This window comes from Anoplophora glabripennis, unplaced genomic scaffold (genome assembly GCF_000390285.2).
Source record: "Anoplophora glabripennis isolate ALB-LARVAE unplaced genomic scaffold, Agla_2.0 scaffold354, whole genome shotgun sequence".
Classification (NCBI taxonomy): Eukaryota; Metazoa; Arthropoda; class Insecta; order Coleoptera; family Cerambycidae; genus Anoplophora; species Anoplophora glabripennis.
Genome location: NW_019416649.1, coordinates 308161 through 323131, shown reverse-complemented (window position 1 = coordinate 323131; position 14971 = coordinate 308161). Strand labels below are relative to the sequence as shown.

Sequence of the window (14971 nt, the reverse complement as noted above, 5' to 3'; positions counted from 1 at the left end):
AATAATTCTAGAACTACTCGTTTCAAAAAATTCCGTGGGATTCTTCCGATATAAGTCAATTTTAAATACAAGGTGTCCCATTTTAATTTACCAGGCCGCATAATTTTTTTAATTCGACTTATATTTCGAACAAAAGTTACCAGGTTTCAAGGGGGTTAAATTATGGTGACCTTGAAGTCAAGTTTCAAGGTCAACCTTGATTTTTTAAATGAAAACGCATAATTTTTATTGCAAATTCGTATTCTGCGGGAAAAAATAGGTAACCTTTGTAGGAAACATTTTTTGAAAATGCTTTGTTCTCTCGTTAGAGTGCACTATATTTTTGCTGTTCCATTTTCATTTTCAGACCAATATTTCAAGAAATAAGCAGAATGGTAAAAAATATTTCCGACAAAAGTTGTCAGGTTTTGGGGGGATCAACTATCGTGAGCTTGAAATTAACCTTAATGCGAATTATCAAGGTCAACCTTGATTTTTCAAATGGAAACCCATATTTTTATTACAGTTTCGTATTCTGCGGGCAAGAATATATTCTACGATACTGTAATAAAAACATCTGTTTGCATTTACAAAAACCAAGGTTGACCATGAATTGTCCTTGATAATTGACTGTAAGGTTAATTTCAAGATCACGGTAATTTGATCTCCCCGAAAATTTGCTTATTTCATGAGATATTAGCCCGAGAATTAAAACGAAACAGTAAAAGTACAGCGTACTCTGGCGAGGGAACGAAACATTTTAAAAAAATTGTTTCATACAAAAGTTACGTATATTTTCCCGCAGAATACGAATCTGCAATAAAACATATGGGTTTCCATTGAGAAAATCAAGGTTGACCTTGAAATAACCTTGATAATTGACTTCAAGGTCACCATAATTTGACCCCTTCGAAACCTGATAACTTTCGTTCAAAATATAATTTTATAAAAGTTGAATTAAAAATTTATATGGCTTAGTTATCAGGTTTCGAGGGGGTTAAATTATGTTGACCTTGATGTCAAGTTTCAAGGTCAACCTTGATTTTTCAAATGAAAACGCATTATTTTTAATGCAGATTCGTATTCTGTGGGAAAAAATACTTAACCATTGTAGGAAACATTTTTTGAAAATGCTTCGTTCTCTCGTTAGAGTGCGCTATACTTTTACCATTCCATTTTAATTCTCAGGGTAATATCTCAAGAAATATGCAGGATGATGAACAATATTTCCAACAAAAGTCGTCAGGTTTTGGGAGGATCAATTACCATGACCTTTAAATTATCCTTAATGCGAATTATCAAGGTAAACCTTGATTTTTTAAATGGAAACCCATATTTTTATTACAGTTTGATGAAACAGTAAAAGTACAAAAGTACAGCGTACTCTGGTGAGAGAATCAAACATTCTCAAACAAAAATTTGATACAAATGTTACATATATTTTCCCGCAATCCGAATACGAATCTGCAATAAAACATATGGGTTTCCATTGAAAAAATCAAGGTTGACCTTGAAGTGACCTTGATAATTGACTTCAAGGTCACCATGATTTAAACCCCTCGAAACCTGATAACTTTTGTTCAAAATATATTTTTTTAAAAGTTGAATTAAAAATGTATGTCTTGTATTTAAAATTGTAATAATTATTTTAACTTTTATGTGAAATAAGAGCAATTGATTAAAAGAAATCTTTTTTTAAGTCGAATTTTTGGGGTTTTTACCATGTATTTCCGCTATCGGTAGACGCATTTAATTCAGAATTCAGAATTTTCACCTTTAATTAGATAAATCCTTAACCTAAGTCTCGTCATTCTGCATCAAACACCTTCAGAGACATTTTAGAAAAGGTCAACTCTTTTTAATTTCAACACCCTGTATCTCAAAAATTATCGATTTGCGGACCCATATTTACATAATCTTTTGGGTTTAAAATCATAAAAAAAAATAACTGCTTGAAGTTTGTCGATGCACTTTATCGACATCCTGTATACTAGATGGCGCTAATAGCGACATCAAGACGGCGAAACCTAAAGGAACTGTTGGAAACGAGGGGACATTCAATCATAAGACGCCAAATTTTATATAAATTTTTTATTTGCTAAACTGTTACACCTAATAATTTTTCATATAAAAATTCGGAAACGAACCCGATTATCCCGTGAAGCTCGGGAACACTCGTCGTCCGGAATAATCGGATTCGTCTGCACTTCAAACTCTGTTACGTTAATATACATCTCACTTTTTTCTATTTGTAGTAAAGTATGTACAGCGACCTTCCATCCAAAACCGAGCAAGGTTTCCGAACCGGATGAAAAAAAATTGCCCGCGAACAAAATTAAATAATTCCTAATTGATACCGTTTAAAAGATTAATTAAAAAGAAATCGTCATAGAGAAGAGAAAAATGCAAGAAAATAACAGCAACGTTGAGATCAATACAAGTCTCATCAGCCTTGGAACAATAATAAAATCAAGAGGCCGGTACGAAAGCTCAATATTAACTACCGTTTGATAACGCGATTTTTAAACGAAAACTAAATACCGATTAACAAAGCCTTTCGTAGCAAACCTCCTTCAAACCAATTTTCTTACCATGTCTGTATTATATAAAAAGTACAAAAATCAATTATTATATAATAATAATCAATGTAAGAATTTTTAAATAAAATTACTCGTACAAAATTAAATTCAATTTGTTTTGGAGGTCTTCTCGTGCTTCCATATCCGTATCCTCTCTTTCAAGTCTTCAGCTAAAGGAAACCAAACATTACTTATTTAAAACCTAAATAAATACCAAAAACAAATAATTACAAAATCGTTATCCCACTTCTGATAAGGCAAAATTCATTATCCCACTCCTGATAAATTACAAAAAACCACATTTTTCACTTACCAGGAATCAACATCTCCTCGGTCAACAGCTGCCGATTGAAAGGATCCGTGTTGCTATTCAACAAGTGTCTCATGATCACCGACCTGTCCATGATCTGGCCGCTGGGCAGCAGGACGGGATCCGTCATCAGGGTGTCCATCAGGGGGTCCTTGAATTCGTCCGGAGCGTCCGCCAACCAATCCTCCGACTTCTGGTTCGTCTCCAGGATGCGGTGGGCCTTAGCTGCCAACGATTTGAACTGCTCTATTTCCACGGGGGTCTTTATCAGGATGCGTTCCAGCCTCACCGCCGCATCGTCGAAGAGTTCTTTCCTGAACGACCTCTGGAAATGATATAAGTGAAAGCTGTGGTGATTAAGGGACAATTTTGCTTGTACCGGATTTTACGATGCTGTTTTATTTGTTAATAAATGAGATGATAATGTTTTATCATCTAATAACAGGCTCGCTGTAAAACAAATGAGCACACTGTACTAACTGTTTGTTTAACTTAGGCAAATGACTTGGAATTACTTACTTATGTTATTGCACTCTTACATATCTTTGTTTTTACCGAACAGACATATTAATTTTAATTCGTGGCACTAAACAATGCAAAATTAGCTGTGCTAAGAGAAATGGATGGTGAACGTGTGGTTGTGAAGTTAACTATGCCAAGAGGAAAAGACGATGAATGTGTAGTTGTGAAATTAATTGTGCTAAGAGAAAACAATGACGTGTAGTTGTGAAATTAACTGTGCTAAGAGAAAACAATGGTGTGTAGTTGTGACATTAACTGTGCCAAGAGAAAAAGATGAATGTGTAATTGTGAAATTAACTGTGCCAAGAGAAAAAGATGAATGTGTAATTGTGAAATTAACTGTGCTAAGAGGAAACATTGATGTGAAGTTGCGATATTATCTGTACTAAAAGAGAAAAATGAATGTGTAGTTGTGAAATTAGTTGTGCTATGAGAAAAACATGGCGAATGTGTAGTGAAATTAGATGTGCTGTGACAATGATGAGCATGTAGTTGTGAAATTAACTGTGCTAAGAGAAATCAATGACGTGTAGTTGTGAAATTAACTGTTAAGAGAAAACAATGGTGTGAAGTTGTGACATTTGCTGTGCTAAGAGAAAACATTGATGTGAAGTTGTGATATTAGCTGTACTAAAAGAGGAAAATGAATGTGTAGTTGTGAAATTAGTTGTGCTAAGAGAAAAACATGGTGACTGTGTAGTGAAATTAGATGTGCTGAGACAATGATGAGCATGTAGTTTGTGAAATTAACTGTGCTAAGACAAAAACAATGGTGTGAAGCTGTGACATTAGCTGTGCTAAGAGAAAAATATGAATGTGTAATTTTGAAATTAACTGTGCTAAGAGAAAACATTGATGTGAAGTTGTGACATTAGCTGTGCTAAAAGAGAAAAATGAATGTGTAGTTGTGAAATTAGCTGTGCTAAGAGAAAACAATGGTGGGTAATTGTGAAATTAGCTAAGAGAAAAATATGGTGAGTGTGTAGTTGTGAAAAAAGTTGCGCTAAAAGCAAAACATCGTAAAAAAAGATGATGAATGTGTGTGTGTAGTTGTGAAATTAACTGTGCTAAGAGAAGAAAAATGAATGTGTAGTTGTGAAATTAGCTGTGCTATGAGAAAAACATGGTGTTAGTGTAGTGAAGTTAGCTGTGATGAGACAATGATGAACGTATAGTTGTCAAATTAACTATGCTAAGAGAAAACAATGGTGGGTAATTATGAAATTAACTAAGAGAAAAAATGGTGTGTGTAGTTGTGAAATTTGCTGAGCTAAAAGAAAAATACAGTGTGTAGTTATGAAAAAAGTTGCGCCAAGAGCAAAACATTGTGAAAAAAGATGATGATGTGAAATGAACTGTGCTAAGAGAAAACAATGGTGTGTAGTTGTGAAATTAGCTAAGAGAAAGAATGAGATGAATGTGTAGTTGTGAAATTTGGACTCACCTCATCGCCGGCGAGCGCCTCCGCAAACTTATCACAATCAAGGTGCAAGTAAATGTCGACCAGCTGGCTCAGCAGCCTCCTGGGCTCCCACCCGTACTTATCCGGGTTCCTGACCTTCAAATCCTTGCACTTCTTCCCGCACAGCTGCTGCAAATTGAAATTCAACATGGAAGCCAGCCTGTCGACCAGCTCGGGCCTGAGGAAGGGCTCTTTTATGTCCACCGTGAGGTAGTGGAACATGTCGACCGTCTCCCTGGCCAGGGTGAGGTACGACCTGCACTGCCTCTCGTCGGAGCTGAGCTGTCTCATGCGGCTCTGCTGCTGTTCCGAGGGCAGTTTTGACCACTTGGCGTCGTCGCTTATCAACTCCTGCACCTCGTGGATGCGCTTGAGCGACTCGAGGGACTCGTCCAGCAGGAACGTCGTGTCGTTCATCAGCATATTGACGAACTTGACAAACTGGTGGCCACTGCGCGACTCGTTGATCAGTGCCTGACGGTGGATCGGCGAACTCCACATTCCCTTGATGATCAAGCTGATGTGGTACCGGATCGAGAACTTATCGTAGAACTCCGAACTCGACCCGGTAGTTTCAACTTCGGTGTAGAACTTCATGAGGGCGCTGGGCAACAGTGTCTGCGATATCTGGTGATTCATGAAACGCATGTAGAGCATCTCGCAACGGGGCTGTATGGTGGGGATGATCACAAACACTACTTCGACTAGTTTGGCAACGAGATAGGGGTTCCTGACCATGCTGGAGGAGCAGATCGTGACCAGCAGCCAGGTGATGAGGGAGTTCTCCATGTTGTCCGTTATGACGGTCGGGAAATACCTGGAAGGCGAATCGTACCGTTGAAAACAGTGTCCGGGTAGTCTCGACGCGTACTTACTGTAAGGCAAACAAAAGAAATTCAGCGATGTCCTCCACGTACCACTCCGGCATGGCGGAAAAGGCTGGCGGGGGTGGCGATGGCAGTGGTAAGTTCGGCGCGGAGTCACCCGGCGGGGTATTGCTCATCAGACTTAATAGAAACTCGGACACGGAAGTGTAGAATATTAGGGACCTCCGCATGAGGTTTTTGTCCAACAGGCCTGCGTCCGCGCAGGCCTTCGATCTAAATAAAAAATACAAATTAAGCGATAAACGCTGGAAAAAATATATAATTTACAATGAAGACACACAAATACATCGTAACGTCACCAAAAACTGGGAAAAAAAATAGCTTTTTACACGTGAGACTTACTTGTTCAGTTTTTTGAGCTGCTGCTTCCACCTCTTAATGAACTGCTTATTGCGATTGGCGAAGGGGGTGTTGCGCCACTGCGCCTCCGCGGCCACCGTCTCGTCGAGGAGCTTCTGCAGGTCCCTGATGGCTCGCAGACGTCTCTGGTACTTCTGCAAGGCGGGCAACAGCGAAAGGTGATGGCAGTGCAGGGTCAGGAACCAGCAAATCGTCGAGAAGTTTGGCGGCTGGTGTTCGTGGGTTTTCCCTGGGGGAATTCACGTAATACGTCACAAACCGGCTACCGTATCTTTATTACATACAAACGCACAGCTCAACGATTACAACGTCCTATTCTTATTTTTGGGGAAATTGAAAAGAAAGTGGCGCAAAAAAATTTCCCAGTGTTCTTATCAACATTCCTGATATAAAACGGAACATGGAAAAATTAAATCTAAATGTTACTGCGTTTTTCCTCTGTCTTGTATTTTGTTTAAGGAAAAATAAATTACAGTAAAAAAATTCATCTATTCAATCATCCCTAGTTACTATTTCTTTTTTTTTAATCTATTATCCGCATGTTTTGCATTTTTTTAACTTGACTATTTACCTGCTATTTTTTTCACTTCTTATTTTTATCCTTTATATACAGGGTGTACATTTATGTTGAGATCAGTTTTTTAAAATAATTATTTTTGCTGTCATGAACCTAGTTTAGCTGAACTGTACTACTGTCACTACATACAGTAGATAGGAATGCATTTAGAAAAGTTAAAACAGGTAATATTAAAAGGTTGTAAAATTATAAACAAAATATAGTGTGTTTCTACTATCACCCAACTTTCTTTTTTATTCAGCCACTTTAGCAGCTAATTGGTAAATTAATTCAAAATAAAACAAAACAGCACAAAATTAAACCGTGAACAGTTTAAATTTAAGCAGAATCCGATCCTGTTCTAAACGCTTACGAAGCAACTTAGGTTAAGTTTGCTGTTCAGTTAAAATACCGTATTTCTGCCACTGAAAAGCCGCTACTACCAGTTGACTTCACACCTGGTATGATACGAAGAGATGGTACGTGAGTAAAAACAAACTGTCACATTTTTACTTTATTTTGTGAAGTGTCTTTCGGTAGTGTGAGTGTATAACCTTATAAAGTCAATTATTTCAATGTATTAGTGAAGGTACAGTGTATTTTTGTGTTACATTAGGAAAAAACATGTATATGAAGTAAGGAGTCTATATGGTTAGAGCTTACTTTTTGTCAGGGGAAAACGATGTTGTTGCAAGAAGACGATATCAAATGGATTATATCAAGCTATAAGTAAAGAATAAGAAAATGTTTTTCAACATTTATGAGATTGTGGGAGTTTTGAACGCCAACGCACTAATGTTGGACTGGGACAAACTCAAAGCGTGGGTAACTTAGAACTTTTAAACACAGTGGAAGACGATTTTGGTACCAGTACTCGAATATTAACCGCAAAATTTCAAGTATGTCATATGCTACAAAAATTAGATGAGTAAACAGATGTTATTTTTATTTTTGTGTTTTTCATTTACCATTATTTATTTATTACAAGTTTTCTGTTACATTACTTGTTGGTATTGTTTCATAGTTTGTTATTTAAGGGATTTAAATTAAATTTTCGTTTATTTTCTTAAGATGATAGGTCTCGTGGTGAAAATTTGCTTTTTAATAATGTTTCTCTTAAATTATGTGACTTGTGTATGCAGTATGCACTGTAATTAATGGGCTCCGTTGTTTGAGGTCACACTGGCCTATCCAGTGGCGGAATATGAAAGTTAGTAAAAAAAAAGTTGAAAAAAAATTTCAGTTTTACGAAAGAATTTGAGAAAACAAACCTATGATACGTGCTTCTAAAGGTCAAAGGCTACCTCCGTGTAAATATGATCTCTATTCAAAGTTAAACTCTGTTTACAAACAAAAATAAAATAAAGAAAAAATATTCCTGTGACATTTTATTCACAAAAAAAAAGTGTACTTTTCATGCAACATATGTTATTTGTAGAATTTTTGCCTCCTGATTACGAATCCAGTGTCAGAATTGACCACAGGAATATCTTAACCTCAAAAAACAGGTCAAAAATAGCAGAAATTCACGAAAAAGTGATAAGAAAAATACAAACATTTTTTTTCTGTATTCAAATGTTCATTTATATGGTTAAGACCACGCCGAACATGAATCTGCGGTCAGAACTGATGGTTCTTTTTCTAACCTAAAAAAATGGGTCAATTAAGGTCAGATATCAGGAATTTTCAAAAAATAAAAAATTCGTTCCAAATTTGATATAAGCGGGTTTTCGGGGTCACTGAACACGGATCCGAGGTCAAGTTTGCAAAATTCAAAATGGCGAATCCAAGATGACCGACTAAATTTTCAAAAAATTACAGATTCACTCCAAATTTGGTATATGGGGGTGTTTGGGGCCACTGATCACGGATCCGAGGTCAATTTTGCAAAATTCAAAATGGCGATTCCAAGATGGCTGACCAAATTTTCAAAAAATAACAGATTCTCTCCAAATTTGGTATATGGGCGTTTTCGGGGTCACTGATCATGGATCCAGGATCAGTTTTGCAAAATTTAAAATGGCGAATCCAAGACGGCCGAGCAAATTTTCGAAAAATAACGTTAGCGCCAAATTTGGTATATGGGGATTTTCAGGGTCACTGATCACGGATTCAGGGTCAATTTTGTAAAATTCAAAATGGCGAATCCAAGATGGCCGACCAAATTTTCCGAATATAACGTTCGCGCCAAATTTGATATATGTGGGGTTTTCGGGGTAGCTGATCACGGATCCGTGGCGAATTCAAGATGGCCGACCAAATTTTCCAAAAATAACAGATTCACTCCAAATACGGTATATGGGGGTTTTCCGGGTCACTGATCACAGATCCGAGGTCAATTTTGCAAAATTCAAGATGGCGGATAGAAGATGGCCAACCAAATTTTCAAAATATAATACATTCGCGTCAAATTTGGTATTCGTAGGTTTTCGGGGGCTCTGAAGGTCAGAATTGCGAAATTCATTTTGTAATATTTTCAGAATTCAATTTTTAGGTTTGTACCGAACCAACCAATAATTGTATGTCACCGATACGCAACAAATCCACCTATCTACCTATTTAGGAGCACTTACCGAATTCGTCCAACCAATCGCTGACCTCCTGCGACGTGAATTTCAGTCTCGTATCATTCTTGATACTGATTAAGGCTCTCGGATGGAAGGGGTACATGAAGTCCATCTTGTTCAGCTTGATCTTGATCGACAGGTTCTGCAGCACGCTCAACAAGTTCAGCATGAACCCGTCGCCGGCCAACGACCTCTCCTCCATCTGAAGCTGAGATCTCTTTTCGTTGTACTTTAACAGTTGCGCTAAGTAGTTCAGGCAGACGTCCCGGCTCTCCTGGTTGGCCATCATGAAGTGGAAAATCCTCGTCTGGCTGGCCCTCGTGTTTTCCAGCTCCAGCTGCAGCGTCTGGATCAGGCTCTTGTCGCTCGACGAGTTGCCGGAGAAGAATTTTTCCGCCACTTTCGGCTCGTCTTCAGCGAAAACCGATATGGAGAGGAAGGGGCCCAGGAACGACGAGCGCATCATCTCCCGGCCCTGCGCCGGCGTGCATGGCTCCGGCATGAACTGCATCTGCTTTGTTATCAACGTGCAGATCGGGCGGGAGCCGCAACGTATGTCCGCCAGCTCGTACAGGGTTTGGATGGGTATCCTGTGCTCGTCCCCGACTATACTCGCCGTCTGCATCATCTTGAACAAGCTCTGCAGGATCGGACTGAAAACGTTGGAGAACAGTCCCTCGTTCGCGTGCGTCCTGGTCACCAGCTCAGTTAGGAACCCCCTGGGCATGCTCTGTTGCAAAATTGGAGGCAGTAAAGGAGATTTACTGACGTCTTCGTTCGGTACGATGTACCCCTGCACCAGAAGAGTTGTGTAGTGGATTATCTGCGCTCTAAGTTCCGTCAATACGTCGATCAGTGGAGGAATGCTGGATTTTTTCGGGTGATTCCGCTCCTCCACGCTAACCCTATTATAAGAGTCCATCAGGAAGTTCAAGGCTAGTGTCAGCGGTGTGTCATTGTTCTCTTTCGTGACCTTCATCGTCAGCAAGGGTATCGGGCATACTCCAACGGGGCTAGGCGACGGGCTTAGATTCTGCGTGGGGCTTGCCGAAAACGAACCGACGCTAGTCGTCTCGCAAGTGTCCATGACGGCGTTTAAGTTTTTAAAGGGATCGCCACCGTTCGCTATCTGCGACAAGACTTCCATGATGGCGTTGGAGGTTAAGTCACGAATTGACATGTGTGGGTTCTGTTTCATCTGATCCGCCGTTTCCGGCAGATACAGATGCTTCTCGGAGGGCTGTTTGAAGGTGGAATGCAAGACCCTCCCGACTGTGGATTGTAGCTGCTCTTCGGTTAGCTCGGTCGACGATGACGTCGTTCGTTGCCTTTGTACGTCTTTCTTCAGGGTGTCTGACTCATCCACCTTAACAAAAAGTAATATCTTGTTTACAAGAACAACAATCGCTTGTTGTACCAAATACGATACGTGCTAGTAATCGTCGGTGACCCAGTGTTGGCCACGTTTAACACATTTTATTTGATATTTCCAATTTTTTCAAGCGATAGAACAATATTCAAATAGTGACGGACATAATTCTTGTGTTTGCAAAGTTACCACCGTGCACTAGAGCTCAATGTTTTGCCGTAATTGAATTCATTATCTGAGAAATGAAACATTTCGAAAAAATATTTATTCTACACATTTTATAAAGTATAGAATAGTATAAGAACATATGCTATTATTCTACGAGTAGTATCCATCATAGCTGTAGAATATTATGTGTCTATGTAGCTCTCGTAGTAATAAAGTAGTTCAATAAAAACATAAAATTCGTCGGTAATATAAAGTTGTAAAAAGAAATTTTTAATTAACAATACTGCGATCACAATAAAAAAAAGTGAATGTCCAATACTTGTCATTTTTGTGTGTACACATGCTGCAAGTGACCCGTTTTTAAGTACAACGTCAATAGCGCCGTCCTGACGCTACCCGGGACGCAACAGGGTTCCAAAGAAAAGGTTGGCAGATTGACGCCAAGGACCAGGTACTTCTGCGAGCGACTCCACACCACGAGGGACTCTCCAGCGGACACTCGCCCCGATAACACGTCTTTTTTCACAAACTCAGTTTTTCAATAAAAATATTTAATTTTTACCGTTGAGAGTGCGTTTTATTTTTGCTGTACAGCGAAAGCAACCCTTTTTTAACAAACAAACAACAATGGTACTATCGATTTACCGATTCTTTGCTATTACTGGGATAGAGAGATGACGACTAATCGATCATTTGTACAAACAATATATACAATAACAGGATATTAAAGGAACATATTACTTTTGAAAAAGACAAAAAAACGGAGAATAAAATTACTAAAGAATTGATAAATATACGGCAAATGGGTACGAGCTTGTAAAACTGCAAAGAAAACATTTACGTGTTGCTTTGCATTGATTAAATGGGTTTTAAATTCATCATTTTAATAATTTACTGTAGTTGCATTTGGTGAGGCGTACATTACGATAATTTGTACAAACAAAAAGTTTTTGTAACAATCATTTGTACGAAATGCAATATTTGAATAAAATATTTCTACGATACAAATTTTCTGATTTAAAAAGTCTATAATGGTGCAAATTGTATAAAGCAAATATATTTAAGGTGAACTTAACAGCATAAGATGCAGAAAAAACGATGTAATTTCAAAGCTAGAAAAAATGGTACATTATCGGAGAGAAATATGCTCAAAAACGCAGAACTCTACAATTAATTTTTCACATTTAACATAAAAAACAAGAAAAAATGAATGCAATCAGTCTGTTTTTTTTGTTACATTTTGTTGGTCATTCTCTGTTGCCAGATGTCGTAAATAGAATAAATGTTATTCAAAGTTTAAAATCTTTTCCGTTTGAAGATAACATTCATTCGTAAAAATGGCACCTTTAAATTAGTCGACAAACAAAATTAATGACCGGCACAACTTGACACATTCATTAACCTAAAGCTACAATCATGCTATCCTTACCTCCATATTCTCGAATCCAGAATCGATGTCCGTATTCGCCCCCACCTTATCGGCGCACCCGCTGACCTCGTCCACCTCCATGTGGATGGAACTCGTCTCCGAATCGCTGCGTTGCGGGGGTGCCCTCGACCTGCCCTTGGAGCTGGAAGGCATGTGAATGTCAATGGGCTTGCTAGGTTCCTTGAAAATGCCGTCGGATTTCAGTTGTTCGTGTTCGTTTGGTTCCAAGTTGTCAATCAGCGTCTTGCCCATGTCGGAGAAGCATTTCTCTTCCGTGGGCGTGCTCTGGGTCTCGAAGGCCAGAGGACTCTGGTTCCGGTTTATTCCCGGCGATTGCGAGATGGGGGTTACCGGAGGGGACACCGAACTGGACGGGGAAGTGTTTTCACGAGCTGTCAGACGAGCTAAACGTCTTCTGCGGATCTAAAATGAATGACGATTAGAGAAAAAACGAAACGATGTATTTTAAAAATGTAAACAAATAAATGAAACACTGATAATGTATGAGTGAATAAAATGACAATAAAACTTAAGTGTTATAAATTAAAATTTGACTTTATTGCCCTAAGAATTTGAAATTTATAATAATAGATAAAAAAAATGGGAAAACAAATAATGAATAAAAATCTTCTGGGGTAATTACAGGACAAATTTGTCTTTGTATAAGAACACTATTGTCTTCAACGCCTATTGTACACAAAGGATAAATTTTTTTACACCACGCTTACGATTTGCAAGGCTAAAGCCAGTCCCAGTTCAATTAGCAACAATGAGTTAGGCAGATTGAAAAACTTCCCGTGCAAACTCGACAAAAAATAACCCTACTCACCTCTTCTTGACTCAATTCGCTCATGTTTTCTCGATTTCTAGTACCTTTCTACGGGCGTTCAGCAAAAATTTCCCTTAATTTAGCAAAACACGTCGAAATAATCACTATACGATTTTACAGACGTCAAAGTAATGTCAGTCACCCCTTTAACAGCTGAGTTTATTAAATGACATTAGAATATTAGCAAAATCACCTCGAAGTTCTTTGTTTTGTCACCGTCTAACCTCAAATCCAAACTCGATATTTTGTCTTTTACGGCATCCTTGTCTAGCTCATTCGGATTGATCGGCGTGTTTCGCTTTTTGCCAGACTCGTCGGTTGGCTACGTTGACACATCGTAAAATAATATCTATGTTCGGGATCACACAATTTCTCTCACCATGGAATAATAAAGACAATAACGTAAACGTACATTACTTTTTAAATAAGACAAATTTATTCTCGTTGATAAATAATCAATATTGGAAGCGAAGGAATTGAAATTTTGTGCGATGAAACAGTATCGAGATCTACGGATTTGAAAAATTAAAACGAAATGTGGCAACGTCCCAAATTTGCGCACGCATCGTATTTTTCCTTGATCTAGGAAATATAGAAACGCATATCTATTTTAAAATTATATGAACTTGGCCGCTAAGTTTCTTTGTACGCAAATGTTATTTTTAAGGTTCGTAGTATTTACGTTTTCGTAATAAAACGAAAAGGTAACATCGCACATGTTTGTCTGTCTCTGCTCCATCGCCCCGAACAAAACAAAAAACAATGCAAGTCATTGGTCACAACGTTGTAAATAAATCTAAAACTGTGTAGGTACTTTTATTTGCACAGGATTTTTTAGATTTCTGAGCCAAAATGTTTTGGAAAGCTTCATGTTTAATTATTTAAATAGGCACCTACTAATTATTTCCGTGTTGAAAATAGAGATAGAACCCCATGAACTTTGTGTTTATATTAAACCATAAATTTTTAATTTAAAAATAATGCCTATATGAATTTACGCCTGATCATCTCGTAATAAATTATAAATATTTTTAATCATCAGATACTGTTGATTGAAACATATTTTCGTATTCTTTAACGATTAGATATATAACTAGGTATAGATTGATGGATATATGAATAAATAGCTATTTATGATATACGTGTTAAAAGTAATTTACTTTTAACACGCGTGTCAAAAAATGACATTTTTAACATCAAAAATGACAATTAAAAAGCCCACTTTTAACAGTTTTGTAGAAAAACTATTTTTTCTACAAAACTGTTAAAAGTGGGCTTTTTAATTGTCATTTTTGATGTCATTTTTTGACACGCGTGTTAAAAGTCAGTTACTTTTAACACTAGTGTTAAAAGTACTGGTTGCTACGAAAATTTTGGTTCATAAACACTGCGATCTGTGTGGTATTTTTTGATTTCTTATTTTTATTGAGTTTAGTTCTTCCGATTGTTTTGTAGAAAAAATAGTGTATGATATACGTGTTAAAAGTGATTTTATTTTGTTCGTGAAGTTAAAAAACTCGCTACGCTCGTTTTTTAATCATCTTCACTCACAAAATAAAATGCCACTTTTAACACTTGTATCATAAATAACTATTTTGTACAAATGGTAGTCACTTAGGTAGGTACCAAAAATGACTAAACCAGTCACTTGGTCGAGTGAGCCGTAGAATTAGTAGGTATATTTAAAATGATAAATTTTTTCTTATACATTTCTATAATTTCATTAAATTCATTATTTACAGTTTTTCTTTCTTAAATATGATCGATTGTGTTGGTAATTGCTTTAAAATTTTGCAAATAATGGTTAAAGGTATGCGAAATAATGTAATTTTATTAAAATTTGGTATGTAAGACACTCAACCAAAATAAGGCAGTTATTATGTATCAAAATGTACAAAAACAGTTTAGAAATATGCAATAAGCATAACGAAAGACTAATTCAAAGAAATTTAAT

At 37.4% G+C, this 14971-nt stretch overlaps 1 protein-coding gene across 1 annotated transcript; it reads right to left on the bottom strand.

The window, feature by feature from the left end:
- Positions 1–2055: 2055 nt before the first annotated feature.
- LOC108906927 (ubiquitin conjugation factor E4 B) lies at positions 2056–13195 on the bottom strand. Its single transcript, XM_018710370.1, has 8 exons — positions 13018–13195; positions 12189–12611; positions 9229–10588; positions 6082–6328; positions 5728–5952; positions 4835–5669; positions 2872–3193; positions 2056–2728 (listed from the first exon to the last, which is right to left on the bottom strand). The coding sequence occupies exons 1-8, from the start codon at positions 13039–13041 to the stop codon at positions 2667–2669; spliced, it is 3498 nt and encodes a 1165-aa protein (XP_018565886.1). The 5' UTR covers positions 13042–13195; the 3' UTR covers positions 2056–2666.
- Positions 13196–14971: the final 1776 nt, after the last annotated feature.